Genomic DNA, 24,315 nt, shown 5'->3' on the forward strand with positions numbered 1-24,315 from the left:
CCCAGGTAGATAAACATAGTGACACACTATGGCACACTATTCCCTACGTAGTGCACTACTTTTGACCAGGACTCATAAAAATAAAATATGTCATTTAGCAGACGCTTTTATCCAAAGCGACTTACAGTCATGCGTGCATACATCTTTTTTTGTGTATGGGTGGTCCCGGGGATCGAACCCACTACCTTAGCGTTACAAGCGCCGTCCTCTACCAGCTGAGCTACATTCATAGTATGAAAATATATATATAATGTATGCACTCACTAACTAAGTCGCTCTGGATAAGAGCGTCTGCTAAATGACTAAAATGTAAATGTAATAGGGCTCTGGTCAAAAGTAGTGCACTATATAGGGAATAGGGTGCCATTTGGTATGGAGCGACATTGACATGGCCTTAAACCTGGTCCTGCTGTCTCTGGAGCACTGTCAGAAGAGATCAACACAGGGCATTACCTTAACACTATCTCAGCCATATTACACACAATATGGACCTGAGAGCAATTTGGTTATAATGTTTTCAATGCGGTTTGAACAAATAATGTATTTTATATGCATTTATCATAATATAGGTCATAGCTTATCAGTCAAATCTGTCTTCAAAAAAGAAAAGCCAACAGAATCCAGTAGTAATACGACACATTCCTTTTATTTGAGGAGACATAATGTAGCGTAGCTTCAACCATACAGTATTCATTGGATGGATGACCTATTGCATTGTAGAAGCGCCATACAAACACTTCAAGTCCTCAATAGGTTGACAGTTAGGAAACTGCTTGGCTATGTGTCTATCTCTCCCTTTCAATGTAAATACCACTAACACTACGGGGGGTTCTGTAAAAAAAAATAAAAGCTTGACATGAAGAAGACAGGCTAGCTGACACAGAGGTGACAGCACAGAGCTTTGGCTCCTGTTCCAATTCTTTAGAAATGCATCATTCATTATGGATAGGTGTAAGCATAGCAAGGTTACCACCCTAACATCGCTTGAACCGATTTAGATCTGTGATTACTTCAAGAAAGCTAGGAAGGGAAAGGAACTGAGACTCTGTGGGGAGGCTGTTGAGGTCATAGGTCACTTTGGCAGAGGAGTGGCAGCGGTGAGGGACAAACAGAGCAGACTGACTATCCCCACTGGGTTCAATGGGGATGTACACACAGCACAGTTGACCGGTAGATTGACAGCTTCAGTTGGTGTTCTAGAGGGTTCCAGAAGCTCCACTGGTGTTCTGGAGCCTTCTGGAAGCCTGCTGGGTGGTTCTGGTTCTAGTCTTGTCCTCCACACAGAATCAACAGGGTCTTACGGTAGTCCCCTGAGGTATCACCCTGAGAGAGGAAGCAGCAGCTTTTTAGGAACTTACTAAAACTGTCTCTGTCCCAAATGGCACTATTTAGGATTAGGGGGCCATTTGGGACACATACACATTTTGAACACAAAATGTAACACACATTGAGAGGAAGGAGTATTTAGGGTCTCTTTTACTAAGTGTTTATACAGTATACGTTATTATATCACATATTATATAATTAAGCAATAAGGCCCGAAGAGGTGTGGTATATGGCCAATATACCACGGCTAAGGGCTGTTCTTATGTATGACGCAACATATGGATACAGGCCTTAGCCGTGGTATATTGGCCATATACCACAAACCCCTGAGGTGGTCTATTGCTATTATAAACTGTTTACCAACGTAATTAGAGTAGTAAAAATACATGTTTTGTCATACCCGTGGTATACAGTCTGATATACCATGGCTTTCAGCCAATCAGCATTCAGGGCTCTAACCTCCCAGTTTATAACTTAGATTATATCACATATTATATAGCTATATAAATATGATAGGTTCTAAGTTATTCAGAGCGGCGGTACTAATCAGTTAGGTCTATGAGGCAGCTCCCACAGTAAAAGAATTGTCAACTCAGTAACGTCACACAGACACAGACACAGACACAGAGACAGAGACACAGTACAGAGACACATACAGTACATAGACATATACAGTACATAGACATATACAGTACATAGACATAACTGTAAATCGCTCTGGATAAGAGCGTCTGCTAAATGACTAAAATGTAAAATGCCTCGGCATCTCCTAGTCAATCATGCTTGGTGGCCTACAGAGAGGAAGTCGAGCATGCTTGGTGGCCTACAGAGAGGAAGTCGAGCATGCAGGGGAAATTCCTAAACAGCTGTATGGCAGCCGCAGCGGCAAAAGCCCCGCCCAACACAGGAAGCTATAGAGCACCGGTCCCCCTCCACCCGCCTCGACAAAAAAAGAGGATGTGCTGCAGCACACAGGACACACACACACACACACACACACACGCACACACGCACACACACACACACACACACACACACACACACACACACACACACAGGACACACACACACACACACACACACAGGACACACACACACACACACACACACACACGCACACACACACACTGCGAGGGTACAGGGACATGTAAAGGGACATGCATGACAGTAGACAGTAGCGTGTTAATCGACATGTAATATATGAAAACTTACAACCATAGTTTCTACCTGGATGAATTCATGGAGAGAGCAGTCGTGAGTCTCCTTGAACTCTTTGCGGATATTGAAGAGGTCGACTTCACTGCGTGAGACCATGATGCGGATGAGAGCCCTGTCGTCTGTGCCCATACCCTGCAGAGAGGAAAGAGTTGACATGTGGATCCATATAGTTGGATCCCTTGTATTCACTGTTGATGTATCAACATCTCTACTCTTTCTGGGGTCCACACGAACACAACACAATACAAAAACACACAGTACATAGCCTACCAGGTAGACCGAAACAACAACATGAACGGCTCAGAAAATGCATCCCCCTGCTAGTGCTAATAGCTAGCCTAGTAAAATGCATCCCCTGCTAGTGCTAACAGTTAGCCTAGTAAAATGCATCCCCCTGCTAGTGCTAACAGTTAGCCTAGTAAAATGCATCCCCTGCTAGTGCTAACAGTTAGCCTAGTAAAATGCATCCCCCTGCTAGTGCTAACAGTTAGCCTAGTAAAATGCATCCCCCTGCTAGTGCTAACAGTTAGCCTAGTAAAATGCATCCCCCTGCTAGTGCTAACAGTTAGCCTAGTAAAATGCATCCCCCTGCTAGTGCTAACAGTTAGCCTAGTAAAAACGGCATTTAGGTACCTATCCACAGGCCAGTGAAATATGGCTGGACTGCAATGGGAGCCGTTTCTAAAAGCAGCAGAAATAGACCTACCTTCATGGCTTTGTACAGGCGCTCAGCAAAGTAATTAGACTGGTTCTTTACACTCCGAACTGCAGAGAGAAAGAGATATGATAGGTCAACAAAAACAAAATATTACAATACCCAAACCTGTAAGATGTCAACAGCCTCAGTGGCCTATTTATTTATTTTATTTAACCTTTATTTAACTAGGCAAGTCAGTTAAGAACAAATTCTTATTTACAATGACGGCCTACACCGGCCAAACCCGGACGACGCTGGGCCAATTGCGCGCCGCCCTATGGGACTCCCAATCACGGCCGGTTGTGATACAGCCTGGAATCGAACCAGGGGGTCTGTAGTGACGCCTCAAGCACTGAGATGCAGTGCCTTAGACCGCTGCGCCACTCGGGAGCCCCGTACTCCACTCAAGGGCCTAAATAGGTAAGTACGTAAGTAAGCAGTCTATGCACAGCCATCCAATCCTTACCTATGCCATACATGGCCTGTTTCACGTCTCCAGACATCTCCTTCTTGATGATCTGCTCAATGTCCTTATTGCTGCATCGGACAAACTCTTGGAACACTGAAAAACAGAAATGACATGCCAATCATATCAATCGTAAAAGCTAGATATCGAGGCTTGTATCCCCAATAATAAGTATATCTAATACTGCAGTAGTGATGAAGCAGTGTTTCTCTGCTACCTCTCCTGAGATGTAGTCAGTAGTGATAAAGCAGTGTTTATCTAGTACCTCTCCTGAGATGTAGTCAGTAGTGATAAAGCATTGTTTATCTAGTACCTCTCCTGAGATGTAGTCAGTAGTGATAAAGCATTGTTTATCTAGTACCTCTCCTGAGATGTAGTCAGTAGTGATAAAGCATTGTTTATCTAGTACCTCTCCTGAGATGTAGTCAGTAGTGATAAAGCAGTGTTTATCTAGTACCTCTCCTGAGATGTAGTCAGTAGTGATAAAGCATTGTTTATCTAGTACCTCTCCTGAGATGTAGTCAGTAGTGATAAAGCAGTGTTTATCTAGTACCTCTCCTGAGATGTAGTCAGTAGTGATAAAGCATTGTTTATCTAGTACCTCTCCTGAGATGTAGTCAGTAGTGATAAAGCATTGTTTATCTAGTACCTCTCCTGAGATGTGGGAAGCTCCTGGTACAGAGGATACTCATGAACTTAATCTCCATGTCGTCAGAGTCTTCGTTACAGGCGTCGGCCAGTTCCTGAAAAGAGCATCAACAATATTCCACAATAAACCCCATTGAAAGTCAAAGAAGCGAGAGTCATGTTGTCATGATGTCATGATGTACTCACCTGGGCGTCCACCAATGCTCTGTCCAAGTCAGCTGGACCCTGCTCTCTCGCCCCCTGGGGTAGCAAGAGCACAACAGCTATTGTGATGTAGAATAGACTTCACTCACTCCTATAGAATTATATGGACAGCCATATTATGGCCCTTTGTTTTGTAGATGTATGAGGGGATAAACGTTACCTGCACCAGCGACGTGAGGATTTGACAGAAGCGTCCTGAGGTTTCGGACTGGATAGCATTCTCCATGCTCTTCTTATAGCCTGCAAGACATCAGACTAAGGTTAATCCATGGTTATTATTAATGCATAATAGGTGTTTGTAGCTACAGTAACGGTTAGTGCTTTAGTGTGTTATGGTTTATTAACAGCTACTAGAACAACTGGCTCCCCCTAAAGGCAATAATAGGTACTACCGTTGAAAGAACAAATCAAATGTTATTCATTGCGTACACATATTTTGCAGATGTTGTCACAGGTGCAGCAAAATGCTTGTGTTTTTAGCTCCAACAGTGCAGTAATATCTAATGATTGTGTTTCCAGCTAGCTCCAACAGCGCAGTAATACCTAGCATTACAAAACAATACACACTAATACCGCAAAAATTAAAAGAAAGAAATTAAGAAATATTAGAACGAGCAATGTCAGAGTCTGGAATATAAATAATATATATATGTATATAATGGTGTGAAATAGACAGTATGGACAGTATATGAATAGAAAAGGTGTGGGCAGCAGTAGTTATATAGGATGGTGTGTACTGGGCGGAGGCCGGCTAGTTTGGACTATTTAACAGTCTGATGGCCTGTGTTGCAACAACAACCGCTTATAACACAGACTAGAGGGCTATTATTATTATTATTATTATTATTATGGAGTATGCTATAGGCCTCACCAGCCTGGTAGGCAGCGTTCATGGCGTGGATTTCCTCGTTGCTCCTGGTTACCAGGATCTCAATCAGAGCGTGTTCGTCTGTCCCCGCCCCCTGGAAAAATATTGAAACAATTTGTGTGACTCCCGGAATAGGAATAAGATGTTGTCATTCTGGTTTGTTTGAGCAACCAAACATTGCATGTGTTCTAAATGCTGAGATTTAGTCAACATGGAAACTCCTGTCTTGGTCAACACTGTGTCTTCCAGGCTGACTCATTAACGGGACTCTCCCTCTCCCTCTCCCTCTCTCTCTCTCTCTCTCTCCCTTCTCTCTCCATCTCTCTCTCCATCTCTCCCTCCCTCTCTCCCTCCCTCCCTCTCTCCCCCCCTTCTTTCTCTTTCTAGATCGACCATCTCATGCCTGTGAACCAATGATAGAGTCTTTCAAAAGCACTATGCCGTTCTTGTCGAAAAGCAAAACAATTTTTGATTCATAGTTTGTCATATCTGTCTCACACATCAATCCACCCTCTGGAGAAAGTACCTGTAGAATGTCCTTTGTCTGCGGAACATACTAAATATGTATCACACAGAACAGAAGATGTTATCTCATACTAAGACTTGATATACTAGATGTGTATCATACTGAGATATCCACCACCTCCATAGACATTCAGTGTTTCTATACGTTTCTATATATTATATACACATTGACCACCACCACCACCTCCTCCTACCTCCATAGCTTTCCTCATCATCTTGGCGTCAAACTCAGCGGGCGTCAGCATCAGTCCGATTATCAGCCTCTCCAGGTTCTTAGAGAGCTCAGACTTCAGATCCTTCATCAGGTCCTATAGGAGAGGACATAGTTAACACACAGAACACACGACCATCTAATCTTGTGTACATATGTAGCCCACATGTGGGACTACTGGTACAAAATGGCTGCTGTGCATCACCCACTCACTGGAATGATGTCATCACATTCTAGCACACACATTGAGTTTTTGTGTGCGGTGGGTTTCACGTTACAATGTAAAGCGCTACTATGTGAGTGTTGGGGATGTCCGTCTTACCCTGCCGAGGATGGACTTGAAGGCCTGTCTGATCTCCTGTCTCTGCTCGTTGCTCCTGTTTGCCACAATGTCAATGATGACGTCTTCATCTGTGCCTGTAGACACGGCAGGAACAATGGTTATAAATACCTGTTTTATCAGACACTTCCATATATATATATATATATATATATATATATATATATATATATATATATATTTATACAATATCATATGATGTATGAACCAGTTACAACAATGTCATTAACATCAGAGTAAAGGTGATGTGTTTTCCATGGGAGGCAGCGTACCAAAGCCTTTCATGGCTTTCCTCAGGTTCTGAGCATCCTCAGCTGGGTCAAAATCACTGGCAGGACGGATGGTTGGTCTGAGCTGAAGAAGACAGGATGAGAGGGTGAGAGGGGGCAGGGGACAAATCAGATATAGTACACAAACACACATACATGCACACACACGCACACAGACACACACACACACACACACACTGAGACACACACACTGAGACACACAGACAGTAAAAGCAAAGCCGTTAATCCTCCTTCTGAAATGTCAGAGCAGCAAACATGCAGGTCTGCAGTTCAGGAACTATTTCAGGAAATAAGAGGAATTAATCTCCTGTCACTATAGTTTAGTTTTAGACATTTGATCAGAAGTCCTGGAATGGAGGGAGGCCTGGAAAACAACTGAATCAGAGTATGTGTGTGTGTGTATGTATGTATATGTGTGTGTGTGTGTGTGTGTGTGTGTGTGTGTTGGATGCGTGCGTGCATGTGTGTGTGTCCATGTCTGCACAGGATCATTGTAACAAGAACTGGCTGTATTTCAACAGCGCAATTAGTGAAATGAACAGCGTTCAGATGCTGTCTAATCTGGGAGCCAGACCAATTCATGGCTGTGAAGGGGGAAGGAAGGCGCATGGCATCGCAGAGTTATCAGCTCGGGTTGAGGGGCCACAGCAAGGGAAGACATGGTAGAGTTATCAGCACGGGTTGAGGGGCCACAGCAAGGGAAGAGATCCTTGTAAAGGTAATGAGATGCATGCCAGAGCCAGAACAAACATGCAATCTATGCTATGAGCAACTCTGAAATGTAACCCTATATAGTGCACTACTTTTGACCAGAGCCCAATTAGTGCACTAAATAGGGCCATTGAATGAGAGAATAGGGTGCCATTTGGGATGTGTGAGTAGAGGGCAGAGGGCATGGGCCGAACCTGGACTTTGGTCATGGCGCTTATTTCCCACATCTTGTAGGCTTGCTGAGCAGCCTCTGGGAAGAACTCTCCTGCTAGGCTGCAATGGCCAATTATATACCAATGAGTCAAGGAGTCAAGGACACACTGAATCATAAAAACAGACTGTGGCTTATAAGCCCATCTGGGCTGGGCATCCTGAAGATGCAAGACACTGTAATAATAAAATGTATCTAATTAAATCTAATCATGACTCAACTTAACACCCCCAACCACAAAACCAGAGCTAACCCTGACCCCCCCCAACCACAAAACCACAGAGCTAACCCTGACCCCCCAACCACAAAACCAGAGCTAACTCTGACCCCCCCAACCACAAAGCTAACCCTGACTAGGGCTGTTGCGGTGACCGTATTACCGCCACACCGGTGGTCACGAGTCATGACCGCAGTCAAATTCCAAGTGACCGTTTAGTCACGGTAATTAGGGTTCTCCAAGCTCTGATGCCGCTGATGGTCATTAGTAGCCTACCAAACTTGCTAACTGCCTGGTACTCAGCACTCTATTGTCCGTCTAATCACTCTGACATCAATGCAAATGTTATCGAAAAACAAATCAAACACTTCATGAGAGCCCATGAGCTCATGTTGCGCAACATTTCTATAGGCTATGCTATTGCGTGACAAAACTGATTTTTGATGGCCTCTATTAAAAAGAGGAGGATTCTATCAGCTTTCTATAGGCTAGGTCTACTATATTTATATATTTATTTCTCAACTTTCCTAATATTAAGCACATTGCTTCTCTTTACAACAGGAGTATAGCCTACCTGGCTGGCATGAAAATGAACCACGGGAAAAGTGCCCTCCATTCGCTATTTAAGTGCATAGATGACATGTATTTTTTCCCCATGCCCCTGTTCTGAGACAGGTGCATGATAACGGTCCGTTCTAAATCAAAACTAATTTCACACATATATTATCTGGTAAAGGCAAAGACAAGATTAAATCAAGAACATTCTGATGGATGACAATATTAGCCTATCACTTGTGAATGATGCCCAGCTTAAAGCAAGAAACAATGCCTTTTTTTGTGTGACTTTTTCAAATCATAGTACCACACCTCATGTAGCCTAGCCCATAGGCCTTTTATGTTTAGATAAGGTTTGTATCACAACTAAATTGGCCAAATAACGTCTTAAAATGAAGCACATTAATCCGCTTTACAACAGGTGTAGAGCCTAACTGGCATACGCATGCAGTGTGTGAGTTTTATGTTTGGGGAAGATAATTTTCACCATAGAAATGCACCTTTATAGCATTACATGCATAATTGCATTTGTGGTCACTTTTGAGAACAGTGTTTTCCCGCTAATTGATTGTATTTTGGAACATCCTCGCTTATAGCCGACTGCCGTGTATGCATTGCTGCGCTTATAATGTGAAGAAATAGCCTAATAGTTTATCAACATTTTAAGCTAAACGTTCTGATCTGTTGCGTCAGCCTCATTGCGTAAAAACTTTTTTTTTTTTATGCTAGTGGTTGTATTAATTTGGGATCTGTTCCATCCCACAACTGTCCCAGACTATGTTTGGAATATTTATTTCTCGCACCGAGTAGGTCAACTTTTGTACTATGGGGGATAGTAGATTGACGTAGGCTAGTGCTTTTGCTGTTCGTTAGGCCTACTCATCTAGTTGGCTGACGAAAAGCACATGTGGACAGTTCTTCCAATATCTTCAATATGCACCTCGGAATTGAGAGTGGGGGTGAGTGAGATGAGAGGTGCTTCGGAGCAGGCAGCACTCAGGTGGAAGGGCTGCAAAAGGCATGGATTTTTTTTAGGGTGCATTATGGCCACACAAAGGGGATGCCGCCGGGAAATTAGAGGCATTATCAAGTGCTTCTCAAATTGTGAATGAGAGACTGACGAAGTGTGTACAGCCTGAGCAAAAAACAAAGCAGAGCTCATGCCTTTCAAGCAACTTTTTTCAAATCATCATTAGAGTCGCATCATGCAGCCTTACAATGTATTAGAAATCAAAACATATAGCCCAACGTTTGTAGAACAACTAAAGTTACATTAATAACTCTAAATTAAGCATATAGGAGGACCTGTTTCTTTGTTAACCGCTCAACACAAAATAGCCGCATGTGCACACTCCCTCAAATTGTTTGGAGAAAATATTTATATTTTATTCAGCTTTGTTCAATTGTATTCTTCATACTATAAAATAAAGCCACGGAATTCTAAGTAAATCTTGTCTGCTAAATGAACTAGTGTAGCCCACAGCCATATGGCATAGCCAGATCAGGACCTAACATAAGGACAACTTAGAGTATTCTATTCTGTTCTTCTGAAATAGACTACATTTTCTTCATATCATGTTTCTTTAGACCTGTCTGAAATAAATAATGGATTTATTGTGAAGGTGTAGGCTATATTACATGGATTTATTAGACTTTTTTAAATGTAGATGTTCCAAAGGTCTGCATAAGTGGCTTGTAGGTTGTGTGTGGAAGCCAGGAGATGCTAAATGTGTTTATGTTAGTTAACGGTCAATTACCGTGAGACCGACAGTTATTTGCTTGACAATCACCGGCTGACGAAATGTTGTGACCACCACAGCCCTAGCCCTGACCCCCCCCAACCACAAATCTAACCCTGACACTCCCAACAACAAAACCACAGATCTAACCCTGACCCCCCCAACCACAAAACCACAGAGCTAACCCTGACAAGCCCAACAACAAAACCACAGAGCTAACCCTGAACCCCCCCCCCCCCCCCACCCCCACCCCACCCCAGATCTAACCCTGACAAGCCCAACAACAAAACCACAGAGCTAACCCTGACCCCCCCCAACCACAAAACCACAGATCTAACCCTGACAAGCCCAACAACAAAACCACAGAGCTAACCCTGACCCCCCCCACCCCCCTCAACATATCCAAAGAAAACCGGCTATCTAAAACACACTAGGGTAATTTCCTAGATAAGATATGCTATTCTGAGTTCTGACACGTTCAACATGACATGATGTTCCTTTCCTTTGACAACTCTCCTTTCCTTTTGCCCTCCTAATAATAGTTCACTAAAGTAGCTGGGTCGTTCCACGAAATGAGTGCCTTTTGCGTCCCTTTGATATTTTACGTAGAAATTGTGCACCATTGAATTTTTAAAAATCCTGTTATATTAAATGAAGTGCCCTTTAATATAGACCACATGGAGAATTCAATAAATCTGATTTTTGTATATGAATAAATGCTTGCTAAAGTGCAAAATTCCGCATTTTGACATGTCCCTCCATCAACCCTGTATCACTTCTAGGAAGATTTTAACCCACTTAATCCAAACATTTCTCCAAGTTTCACCATCATTGTGAAGCCCAAGTTATTTTGTAGCTTTGACAAAGTCCTTTCTGAAGATTATTATTTATTTTATCTGATTAGTGATTCATTCAGTTGGCGACCCGTCATTCAGGGCAGGTGGGGCAAATATGTTGCCTGTTTTGCAGGTTATTTTGGCATTAATATGTGTCACATATCAGTTTGCAAACAATGTAAAAAGAAATGTATTGAGTTAATAAAGCCGCATACAAATATGGTCTCTTTTTTGCTTTCTTGAGTAAGGCAGCTCCAAAATGCAGGTGTTTCAGCCTAGCTCAGTGCTTTCTGTGGTGGAGGGGCAGCCAGCAGAAAATACAGAGTGTAGGGGTTGGTAATGTTCTCTAGTTGTGCCGTGATTGGCTCAGTGTTCTGTCACTCATCGGGACACTACGTCACCGCAAGAAAGAGAGCTAGAAAGTTCAACCCCTCTTGGGTGCTGCCATAGATTTACATTAGAAGTGCCCATCCAAGAAGGCTCAAGGTCATTGGCCACAGATAAAATGACGTCAAATCACGTTATATCTACCGTACCTTTGATTGGACTGATCAAGTCAACATCATACTTTCAAAACCTTAGCTAGCAAGCTAGACAAGCAGTCATCATCATAAATCACGTCGACAATCTACTGGCAAATCCTTTTCAATCCTTGTCATATGAAGATAAATTATTTATAAAAACGTATCGACGCTCATCGGCCATTGGACATAAACATTACACAACAAGTTGGAAATCACACATTCAACAATAAGTGGTTTGGAAGGAATCAGTGTCTAACTGCAAGCGTTGCAAAGCCATCACTATTTTACTTCCCCTGCTATTCGGTGGAGAGGGTGTGTGGTCCAAGTCTGGGTTTAAGAGTCTCTTTTCCAAGCTCTAAAGGATAAACATTCACATGCAACACCATGGGCCAGAAAAGGTTGAATACATTGGCCATGCTGTCAATCCAGCATGACTTCTGCCAGGTTCAAAACAACTGGAAACTCAGAACTGGGAAATCTCAAGACAATTGGGAACTCTGAAAAAAACAAACATTTTGAACGGTCATCCAACTAGGAATTCCAAGTCGGGAACTCGTGCCTCTTTCTAGAGCTCCGACCTGAAGATCACTGACGTCATGATTCGACCTTGTTTTTTTTCAGAGTTCCCAGTTGTCTTGAAAGCACCATAAATCAGAGAATGCCAAATTTTAATGCCAAAGTTTCATGACAAAATGTGCACACAAGAAGGACCGCCGCGCCCCCTTCCTGTTCAAGTGAGCACAGCACAATGGTGAGTGTCTTGTATGCTGCTGCATACATGATGTAATATGACAGGGAGATATGTATACTGTAGCTAAGTGTATGTTGTGTAGTAAGCTGTTAGTAGCCCATGTGCCTTACCCTAATCATTCGGTCCCTTTCCCCCTAATAACTTAGCCTACTGTTCTGACTTGGTGGTGCACTTGGTAGCCTATAGCCTGTTTTCGAGAAATGTCATCATCGAATATTGTAAGAGCTTTCATTGTCTGCTTATATGTCCCCTTTATTTATCCTACGGTTCTGACTTGGTGTACAGGGAGAACACTGTAAGATTCTGTCGCTGTACATTTCAAAAGTGCTAAACAAATAGTTATATTGACTACGTCCATCTTAGCTCGCTCATTAATGTCTTCATCGAAATTACGGATTGCCTCTTATCCGCTCATCATTCCCTTATGCCATAGTTTGTACATCTCAATTGTCAGTGGAAACCACATTTGTTTAAGCAAGTCAGCCATATCAGCTATGTTGTTTAAAAAGGCAGTAAATGAGGCTGAATGAACTGTTTCGCTGCCAGACAAGGCTCCGCTGATAGCCAGGTGTAGCGGTGGTAAGATGTTGGGACTCTGCTGTTGGGACAGCTTTATGTAGGCCCTAACAGTTTGTGGGCACCGTTTGTCACCGTTATAGTGCAATTAATGTACTGTTTAGTGTTGTGTTGTGTAGTGGCTTTGCATCTAAAAAAATTTTTTTGAGTTTGCCCCACCAAGATTTACATGCTAAAAATCTCCACTGGACTAATTTATGTCAATCCCTCATTTTAAGGTCAACCCTGTAACGTGAACTGAACTGTCGTTTTAATATGGTGAAACGATTTTATTTATTTATTATTTTTTGAAACATTGAACAGTCAAATCATAGTGTAAAAGCAGGTGAGCTGGTTCTAGTCTTTCTGGCCACTTTCTGGTGGAAAACTGAGCGGGTCAAGCATAACACGTCAACCCTGTTACCCATAGATAGGAATGGAAAGGGGGATACCTAGTCAGTTGCACGACTGAATGAATTCAAACATAATGTGTCGTCCGCATTTAACCCAACCCCTCTGAATCAGAGAGGTGTGTGGGGGGGGGGGGGGGGGGGGGGGTTGCCTTAATCGATGTCCACATCATCGGCGCCTGGATAGAAATGTTTTAGCAATTTCATATTTTTTTTGCGAAGCTTCCATTCCCCCTGTCACAAGGGGATTTATGGCTGATTTAAGATGGAATCATCAACCCTGTTACGGTCAACGCTGTTATCGTCAACCCTGGTACGGTCAGCCCTATTATGGTCAACCCTGTTACGGTCAACCCTGTTACTATATTTGGCACTTAATATAGTCATTTATTTATTTTTACCTCTTGAGATGGGAAAACATGTTTTTTTATTAAGTTAAACATGTGCTCTTTATGATTTTTTTTTAAACATAGGTGAAATCAAACGTTTATTTTTAACCAAGTCACACTTCTCAAAAGGCACTGAATTGTTGGAACGACTCAGCTGTAGCCCTAGCCTACACTAGCCTGGTCACAGATCTGTTTGTACTCTTGCCAACTTCATTGCTGTCCTTGTCAAGCCAAACATCATGTTGGTATGACAATGAGTGACAGGGACCCTTCAGGCTTGCCCGTTGAGAGTTATATTTGAATAGTATTTCTCCTCTGACTCATTCCTGAACTATGACAGCATTTCATTCTAAATGGGAAGCTTTGGATTTCAGCTCCTTGGCTTAATGTTTCCTCAGAAAAGGCATTATTAAATCTGCCAACTGTGGATAAATTGAGATGGTGCAATGTCGCCCCCAAGTGGTGTACATGAACTACTGCAAAACACAGTAATGATTAGCTCTATCAATCAGCAGTAACTAACTTACTCATCATCTCCTCCACACAGGGCGAGCAGAGTCCTCTTGTAATCTCCTGATGTGTCTTCCTGTTGGTTAGAAGACCAGACGGAACATTAAGATACCATGTTAAAAGACACACAGTCAGGGATATGTACAGATAAACAGAAAGCTACTTAGACAGACAGGGACATATACAGGGAGATATACAGATAGACAGATAGATAGACAGACAGGGAGATATACCGATAGCTAGATGGATAGACAGATAGCTAGTTAGATAGACAGGGAGATATACAGATAGACAGATAGCTAGTTAGATAGACAGGGAGATATACAGATAGACAGATAGTTAGTTAGATAGACAGATAGCTAGTTAGATAGACAGATAGCTAGTTAGATAGACAGATAGCTAGTTAGATAGACAGATAGCTAGTTAGATAGACAGATAGGTAGTTAGATAGACAGATAGCTAGTTAGATAGACAGGGAGATATACAGATAGACAGATAGTTAGTTAGATAGACAGACAGGGAGATATACCGATAGCTAGTTAGATAGACAGATAGCTAGTTAGATAGCTAGTTAGATAGACAGACAGCTAGTTAGATAGCTAGTTAGATAGACAGATGGCTAGTTAGATAGACAGGGAGATATGCAGATAGACAGATCGTTAGTTCGATAGACAGATAGCTAGTTCGATAGACAGATAGCTAGTTAGATAGACAGATAGCTAGTTAGATAGACAGATAGACAGATAGCTAGTTAGATAGACAGACAGCTAGTTAGATAGCTAGTTAGATAGACAGATAGTTAGTTAGATAGACAGGGAGATATGCAGATAGACAGGGAGATACAGATAGACAGATAGCTAGTTAGATAGACAGATAGCTAGTTAGATAGACAGATAGCTAGTTAGATAGACAGGGAGATACATATAGACAGATAGCTAGTTAGATAGACAGATAGCTAGTTAGATAGACAGGGAGATACATATAGACAGATAGCTAGTTAGATAGACAGATAGCTAGTTAGATAGACAGATAGCTAGTTAGATAGACAGGGAGATACATATAGACAGATAGCTAGTTAGATAGACAGATAGCTAGTTAGATAGACAGGGAGATACATATAGACAGATAGCTAGTTAGATAGACAGATAGCTAGTTAGATAGACAGATAGCTAGTTAGATAGACAGATAGCTAGTTAGATATACATATAGCTAGTTAGATAGACAGATAGCTAGTTAGATAGACAGATAGTTAGTTAGATAGACAGATAGCTAGTTAGATAGACAGATAGCTAGTTAGATAGACAGACAGCTAGTTAGATAGCTAGTTAGATAGACAGATATCTAGTTAGATAGACAGATAGCTAGTTAGATAGCTAGTTAGATAGACAGATAGCTAGTTAGATAGCTAGTTAGATAGACAGATAGCTAGTTAGATAGACAGATAGACAGATAGCTAGTTAGATAGACAGGGAGATAGACAGATAGCTAGTTAGATAGACAGGGAGATACAGATAGACAGATAGCTAGTTAGATAGACATATAGCTAGTTAGATAGCTAGTTAGATAGACAGATAGCTAGTTAGATAGACAGATAGCTAGTTAGATAGACAGATAGCTAGTTAGATAGACAGGGAGATAGACAGATAGCTAGTTAGATAGACAGATAGCTAGTTAGATAGACAGATAGCTAGTTAGATAGACAGATAGCTAGTTAGATAGACAGGGAGATATACAGATAGACAGATAGCTAGTTAGATAGACAGACAGGGAGATATACCGATAGCTAGCTGGATAGACAGATAGCTAGTTAGATAGACAGATAGCTAGTTAGATAGACAGATAGCTAGTTAGATAGACAGATAGCTAGTTAGATAGACAGATAGCTAGTTAGATAGACAGATAGCTAGTTAGATAGACAGATAGCTAGTTAGATAGACAGATAGCTAGTTAGATAGACAGACAGCTAGTTAGATAGCTAGTTAGATAGACAGATAGCTAGTTAGATAGACAGGGAGATATGCAGATAGACAGATAGCTAGTTCGATAGACAGATTGCTAGTTCGATAGACAGATAGCTAGTTAGATAGACAGATAGCTAGTTAGATAGACAGATAGCTAGTTAGATAGACAGATAGCTAGTTAGATAGACAGATAGCTAGTTAGATAGACAGGGAGATACAGATAGACAGATAGCTAGTTAGATAGACAGATAGCTAGTTAGATAGACAGATAGCTAGTTAGATAGACAGATAGCTAGTTAGACAGACAGATAGCTAGTTAGATAGACAGATAGCTAGTTAGATAGACAGACAGATAGCTAGTTAGATAGACATATAGCTAGTTAGATAGAGAGACAGGGAGATAGACAGATAGCTAGTTAGATAGACAGGTAGCTAGTTAGATAGACAGGGATATATACAGATAGACAGATAGCTAGTTAGATAGACAGATAGCTAGTTAGATAGACAGATAGCTAGTTAGATAGACAGGGAGATAGACAGATAGCTAGTTAGATAGACAGGGAGATAGACAGACAGCTAGTTAGATAGACAGATAGCTAGTTAGATAGACAGATAGCTAGTTAGATAGACAGGGAGATACAGATAGACAGATAGCTAGTTAGATAGACAGATAGCTAGTTAGATAGACAGATAGCTAGTTAGATAGACAGATAGCTAGTTAGATAGACAGACAGGGAGATATACCGATAGCTAGCTGGATAGACAGATAGCTAGTTAGATAGACAGATAGCTAGTTAGATAGACAGATAGCTAGTTAGATAGACAGATAGCTAGTTAGATAGACAGATAGCTAGTTAGATAGACAGATAGCTAGTTAGATAGACAGATAGCTAGTTAGATAGACAGATAGCTAGTTAGATAGACAGATAGCTAGTTAGATAGACAGACAGCTAGTTAGATAGCTAGTTAGATAGACAGATAGCTAGTTAGATAGACAGGGAGATATGCAGATAGACAGATAGCTAGTTCGATAGACAGATTGCTAGTTCGATAGACAGATAGCTAGTTAGATAGACAGATAGCTAGTTAGATAGCTAGTTAGATAGACAGACAGCTAGTTAGATAGACAGATAGCTAGTTAGATAGAGAGACAGGGAGATAGACAGATAGCTAGTTAGATAGACAGGTAGCTAGTTAGATAGACAGATAGCTAGTTAGATAGACAGGGAGATAGACAGATAGCTAGTTAGATAGACAGGGAGATAGACAGACAGCTAGTTAGATAGACAGATAGCTAGTTAGATAGACAGATAGCTAGTTAGATAGACAGATAGCTAGTTAGATAGACAGATAGCTAGTTAGATAGACAGATAGCTAGTTAGATAGACAGATAGCTAGTTAGATAGCTAGTTAGATAGACAGACAGCTAGTTAGATAGACAGACAGCTAGTTAGATAGACAGATAGCTAGTTAGATAGACAGATAGCTAGTTAGATAGAGAGACAGGGAGATAGACAGATAGCTAGTTAGATAGACAGGTAGCTAGTTAGATAGACAGGGATATATACAGATAGACAGATAGCTAGTTAGATAGACAGATAGCTAGTTAGATAGACAGATAGCTAGTTAGATAGACAGGGAGATAGACAGATAGCTAGTTAGATAGACAGGGAGATAGACAGACAGCTAGTTAGATAGACAGATAGCTAGTTAGATAGACAGATAGCTAGTTAGATAGACAGGGAGATACAGATAGACAGATAGCTAGTTAGATAGACAGATAGCTAGTTAGATAGACAGATAGCTAGTTAGATAGACAGATAGTTAGTTAGATAGACAGACAGCTAGTTAGATAGCTAGTTAGATAGACAGATAGTTAGTTAAATAGACAGGGAGATATGCAGATAGACAGATCGTTAGTTCGATAGACAGATAGCTAGTTAGATAGACAGATAGCTAGTTAGATAGACAGATAGCTAGTTAGATAGCTAGTTAGATAGACAGACAGCTAGTTAGATAGACAGACAGCTAGTTAGATAGACAGATAGCTAGTTAGATAGACAGATAGCTAGTTAGATAGACAGATAGCTAGTTAGATAGACAGACAGGGAGATAGACAGACAGGGAGATAGATAGACAGGTAGCTAGTTAGATAGACAGGGATATATACAGATAGACAGATAGCTAGTTAGATAGACAGATAGCTAGTTAGATAGACAGATAGCTAGTTAGATAGACAGGGAGATATACAGATAGACAGATAGGTAGTTAGATAGACAGATAGCTAGTTAGATAGACAGGGAGATAGACAGACAGCTAGTTAGATAGACAGATAGCTAGTTAGATAGACAGATAGCTAGTTAGATAGACAGATAGCTAGTTAGATAGACAGACAGCTAGTTAGATAGCTAGTTAGATAGACAGATAGTTAGTTAAATAGACAGGGAGATATGCAGATAGACAGATCGTTAGTTCGATAGACAGATAGCTAGTTCGATAGACAGATAGCTAGTTAGATAGACAGATAGCTAGTTAGATAGACAGATAGCTAGTTAGATAGACAGATAGCTAGTTAGATAGACAGATAGCTAGTTAGATAGACAGATAGCTAGTTAGATAGACAGATAGCTAGTTAGATAGACAGATAGCTAGTTAGATAGACAGACAGCTAGTTAGATAGCTAGTTAGATAGACAGATATCTAGTTAGATAGACAGATAGCTAGTTAGATAGCTAGTTAGATAGACAGATAGCTAGTTAGATAGCTAGTTAGATAGACAGATAGCTAGTTAGATAGACAGATAGACAGATAGCTAGTTAGATAGACAGGGAGATACAGATAGACAGATAGCTAGTTAGATAGACAGATAGCTAGTTAGATAGACATATAGCTAGTTAGATAGCTAGTTAGATAGACAGATAGCTAGTTAGATAGACAGATAGCTAGTTAGATAGACAGATAGCTAGTTAGATAGACAGGGAGATAGACAGATAGCTAGTTAGATAGACAGGGAGATAGACAGATAGCTAGTTAGATAGACAGATAGCTAGTTAGATAGACAGATAGCTAGTTAGATAGACAGATAGCTAGTTAGATAGACAGGGAGATACAGATAGACAGATAGCTAGTTAGATAGACAGATAGCTAGTTAGATAGACAGATAGCTAGTTAGATAGACAGATAGCTAGTTAGATAGCTAGTTAGATAGACAGACAGCTAGTTAGATAGACAGATAGCTAGATAGATAGCTAGTTAGATAGACAGGGAGATACAGATAGACAGATAGCTAGTTAGATAGACAGATAGCTAGTTAGATAGACAGATAGCTAGTTAGATAGACAGATAGCTAGTTAGATAGCTAGTTAGATAGACAGATAGCTAGTTAGATAGACAGATAGACAGATAGCTAGTTAGATAGACAGGGAGATAGACATATAGCTAGTTAGATAGACAGGGAGATAGACAGATAGCTAGATAGATAGACAGATAGCTAGTTAGATAGACAGATAGCTAGTTAGATAGACAGATAGCTAGTTAGATAGACAGGGAGATACAGATAGACAGATAGCTAGTTAGATAGACAGATAGCTAGTTAGATAGACAGATAGCTAGTTAGATAGCTAGTTAGATAGATAGACAGATAGCTAGTTAGATAGACATACAGCTAGTTAGATAGCTAGTTAGATAGACAGATAGTTAGTTAGATAGACAGGGAGATATGCAGATAGACAGATCGTTAGTTCGATAGACAGATAGCTAGTTAGATAGACAGATAGCTAGTTAGATAGACAGATAGCTAGTTAGATAGACAGATAGCTAGTTAGATAGACAGATAGCTAGTTAGATAGACAGACAGCTAGTTAGATAGACAGACAGCTAGTTAGATAGCTAGTTAGATAGACAGATAGCTAGTTAGATAGACAGATAGCTAGTTAGATAGCTAGTTAGTTAGATAGACAGATAGCTAGTTAGATAGCTAGTTAGATAGACAGATAGCTAGTTAGATAGACAGATAGACAGATAGCTAGTTAGATAGACAGGGAGATAGACAGATAGCTAGTTAGATAGACAGATAGCTAGTTAGATAGACAGATAGCTAGTTAGATAGACAGATAGCTAGTTAGATAGACAGATAGCTAGTTAGATAGACAGATAGCTAGTTAGATAGACAGGGAGATACAGATAGACAGATAGCTAGTTAGATAGACAGATAGCTAGTTAGATAGACATATAGCTAGTTAGATAGCCATATAGCTAGTTAGATAGACAGGGAGATAGACAGATAGCTAGTTAGATAGACAGGGAGATAGACAGATAGCTAGTTAGATAGACAGGGAGATAGACAGATAGCTAGTTAGATAGACATATAGCTAGTTAGATAGACAGATAGCTAGTTAGATAGACAGATAGCTAGTTAGATAGACAGGGAGATACAGATAGACAGATAGCTAGTTAGATAGACAGGGAGATACAGATAGACAGATAGCTAGTTAGATAGACAGATAGCTAGTTAGATAGACAGATAGCTAGTTAGATAGACAGATAGCTAGTTAGATAGCTAGTTAGATAGACAGATAGCTAGATAGACAGATAGCTAGTTAGATAGACAGATAGCTAGTTAGATAGACAGATAGCTAGTTAGATAGACAGATAGCTAGTTAGATAGACAGATAGCTAGTTAGATAGACATATAGCTAGTTAGATAGACATATAGCTAGTTAGATAGACAGACAGGGAGATAGACAGACAGACAGGGAGATAGATAGACAGGTAGCTAGTTAGATAGACAGGGATATATACAGATAGACAGATAGCTAGTTAGATAGATAGATAGCTAGTTAGATAGATAGCTAGTTAGATAGACAGAGAAATACAGTAAGTATGGAGTCATAAAGTCACTTATCTCAGTCACTAGACAAGGTGACTAAAAACTAAGACAGAACTCCAAACAAGAGGCATTGTAACATCTAGAGTTTACAATCTATAGGATCGAAGCATCTATGGGTTTAAGATCAATTAAGTTTAAGTTGTATCACCTTGATCATGTTGTACAGGGACTTCTCATAGCGCATACGGAAGCACTCCCGGATATCCAGCATGTCTATCTCAGAACGACAAATCATGATCCTAATCAGAGTGTTGTCTTGCGTACCAAGACCCTGGAGAGAAAGGGGGAGGTGAGGGAGGTGAGAGACAGACAGACAGACAGACAGACAGAGAGAGAGAGTGAGAGACTGTTGGTCAGAGTGAGGTTGATTTGAGTGCAGCTGAGCCTGAAAGAAGAACAAACAGTTGAGGTTTACCTTCATAGACTTATAGAGGCGCTTGGCGAAGTACATAGGTACACTCCTGATGCACTGGACTGTAGGAGACAGTGAGCACAAGACAGACATGTTGGAATAAGAGTTCATGGATGACTTGACTAGGTATGATCTTTTAGCCTGATTTAACCAGACTGAACGATGGTGAGTTCACTCAACGGTGTTCAATTTGATTTCAATTTGGTTCAGTCTGATTTTAACCAGGTGAAAGCATCTTGGTGTGTTATCAGAACGAGACAACGCGTACCGACAGCCAGCATGAGTCTCTCAAAGTCCCCAGACAGCTCACTCTTGATACTGTCCTCTATGGGCTTCTCTGCTATCTCCTGGTACTTATCAAACACTGCGGGAAGAAGAGAGAGAATGGAGTCATTCCCTGGCACGGTATCCTAGTCAGTGAACTACTGAGCCCAGACCATAGACTGTAGTGTACAGGGTATGACAGATATCTCAGCAGCCTGATACAACCAGGGTCACTGTATGTTGTGGGTGTGAGAAGCAATGACCGATTCACACTAGTAGATGCCACACTGATGTGATAATGGATGGGTTCCAAATGGCACCCTATTCGTTACATAGTGCACCGCTTTTAACATCTATGGGTTACAGACAGTGGACTATGTAGGGTGCAGGGTGCCATTTGGGACGTAGCCAGTGTTCTGGTCAGGCGGAGGTCATGATACTGTTGTCACTCTCTGCCTCGTGTTTATGTACCCCAGTGTGTTATACTCACCCATCTGGAGGTGGTTGACACTGCGGTTTCCCAGCAACATAATGAATATGGACTCCTCTGTGCCCCACTGCTCCTCCCCGGCTGCAAACAGTGCCTGAAAGTGTTGAAAAGTGTTGAAAAGTGTTGAAAAGGGATATTTACAGACAGGTAGAAAGGAGTGAGGTTGATAGGGTTAGGAAGGGAAAGGTAAGAAACACTCGGTGTTTGTATTGTGGTGAATGTGTCCTGTACTACTGCTTTAAACCCTCACCTGAGCATCCTCCTCCACTAGGTCAGCATGCACTACTCCTGGCTCATCTCTGGTCCCCTGGAAATACACACACACACACACACAATAAGCCTGACTAAACAGCTACACAAATGCTTTGGTTAGGACAACAACAAGTTAGTTAACAGATTGGTTCCCAGACTAGATCCACTTACAAAAAAACTAAAGTTAGAAAACAAGCCTTTCAAATAGTAAAATCACATTAGATCAATTACATTTCCTTTTTCCATGGCTGTGCCTTGTAAAACAAACGACCTGGGGTAAAACAACCAGCATCTTGTTAAAGTGTCCTGACCAGGCAGCCATAGCATTAACTAACCTGAAGTAAAACAACCAGCATCTTCTTAAAGTGCCCAGAGGTGTCCCCTGTCACGTCCTCCTCGATGTCTGAGCCGTAAGCTGAAGACAGTAACAACTCATACGGTTAATAATACAACCGGGGTTACTGGGATATGCTGTCTGTTAGTTATATGTCATATGTAGCTGTACAGATGTCTAATCTTAAAATTTGACCAGTTTCTCACAGCAGGAACATGTTCAGCAACAGAATAGTGATCAAATTAAAATCGTCCATATGTATTTGCTGTATGGGTATTTCATACTGTTGCTGTATTTGGTGTGTCAGCTGAATACAGGTATATTTCATACTATAGCCGTACTATATTTGAGGTGTGTTTTTGTTAGCTAATTTGTTTGCGGCATCCCTATCATCAAGTCAGTTGGTTTCGCCTAACTAATCCATCGCTGTCATCAAGAAACTCAGCTAGCTAACTTGCTATTAAACTAGCCAGCTAGCTATGTTTTGATTCAAAGTAAGGGGGCGGTGTTTGGAGATGGCGGGCTCATTGAAGATGCTGAATTTGAGCAGTTTTGAGCAGTTTTCTCCAGTGGTTAGCTTCAAGGCAGACTTTTCTGGACTGATGTGCAGTGTGCTTTTCTGGTGCTTTCAAGGCTGTCGTGTCTTCACCCAGGTGGGTGCTACACATCGGTAGTGGATGAGTTCTACACATGGAGTCTGATTTCAGATACTACTACTGAGAAGCACTGCTTCGGCGACGGCAAGGGCCAGGGTGCCCTGATGAACGTCTCTGGACCAGTCTGAAACCCCCTGGATGTGACCCCCCTCTGTTTCATCTCTGAACTGCCTCTACTCTACCCTTCCTCCTGGTGCTGACTGCCTCAAGCCATTAATGAACTACCTTGCCTGCCATGATCGGCCATTAACTATTTGTTTGGGTTTTTCAAAATGGCATGTCTTTTTTTGGGGGGGGGGGGGGGCTTAAAGCGCTTTGAGATTGTAATGAAAAGCACTATAAAAGTTTAATAAATTATTATTATGTCATACTGTAAGTGTATTTGGCTTTTTGCCCTCATTGTGATCGTTGTTTTGATGCTCAAGATCAAGATCGAGATCGATTGTTTGATGGCTCTGCAGGTATCTCCAACATTCAGCTTCTAATGGGGAGGAAGGAACTATATCTTACCATCTACTGGGAGGAAGGAACTATATCTTACCATCTAATGGGAGGAAGGGACTATATCTTACCATCTAATGGGAGGAAGGAACTATATCTTACCATCTAATGGGAGGAAGGAACTATATCTTACCATCTAATGGGAGGAAGGAACTATATCTTACCATCTAATGGGAGGAAGGAACTATATCTTACCATCTAATGGGAGGAAGGAACTATATCTTACCATCTAATGGGAGGAAGGAACTATATCTTACCATCTAATGGGAGGAAGGAACTATATCTTACCATCTAATGGGAGGAAGGAACTATATCTTACCATCTAATGGGAGGAAGGAACTATATCTTACCATCTA

The 24,315-nt window shown here is 41.2% G+C and overlaps 1 protein-coding gene across 1 annotated transcript in view; it reads right to left on the reverse strand.

The window, feature by feature from the left end:
* Positions 1–625: 625 nt before the first annotated feature.
* LOC311107275 (annexin A6-like) overlaps positions 626–24,315 on the reverse strand; it is a 96,072-nt gene continuing 72,382 nt past the window's right edge. Inside the window, exons 4-22 of the mRNA XM_084149755.1 lie at positions 22,804–22,883; positions 22,467–22,523; positions 22,217–22,310; positions 21,731–21,826; positions 21,466–21,524; positions 21,199–21,321; positions 14,219–14,277; positions 7,699–7,777; positions 6,776–6,857; positions 6,486–6,580; positions 6,147–6,260; positions 5,431–5,521; positions 4,720–4,799; positions 4,542–4,595; positions 4,357–4,450; positions 3,708–3,803; positions 3,251–3,309; positions 2,554–2,676; positions 626–1,323 (exon numbers count right to left, since the gene is read on the reverse strand). Coding sequence (XP_084005881.1) covers positions 1,264–1,323; positions 2,554–2,676; positions 3,251–3,309; positions 3,708–3,803; positions 4,357–4,450; positions 4,542–4,595; positions 4,720–4,799; positions 5,431–5,521; positions 6,147–6,260; positions 6,486–6,580; positions 6,776–6,857; positions 7,699–7,777; positions 14,219–14,277; positions 21,199–21,321; positions 21,466–21,524; positions 21,731–21,826; positions 22,217–22,310; positions 22,467–22,523; positions 22,804–22,883 — 1,595 coding nt within the window. The 3' untranslated portion in view covers positions 626–1,263. The remainder of the gene's footprint in view (positions 1,324–2,553; positions 2,677–3,250; positions 3,310–3,707; positions 3,804–4,356; positions 4,451–4,541; positions 4,596–4,719; positions 4,800–5,430; positions 5,522–6,146; positions 6,261–6,485; positions 6,581–6,775; positions 6,858–7,698; positions 7,778–14,218; positions 14,278–21,198; positions 21,322–21,465; positions 21,525–21,730; positions 21,827–22,216; positions 22,311–22,466; positions 22,524–22,803; positions 22,884–24,315) is intronic.

Source organism: Coregonus lavaretus (genome assembly GCF_964263955.1).
Source record: "Coregonus lavaretus genome assembly, chromosome: 32".
Classification (NCBI taxonomy): domain Eukaryota; kingdom Metazoa; phylum Chordata; class Actinopteri; order Salmoniformes; family Salmonidae; genus Coregonus; species Coregonus lavaretus.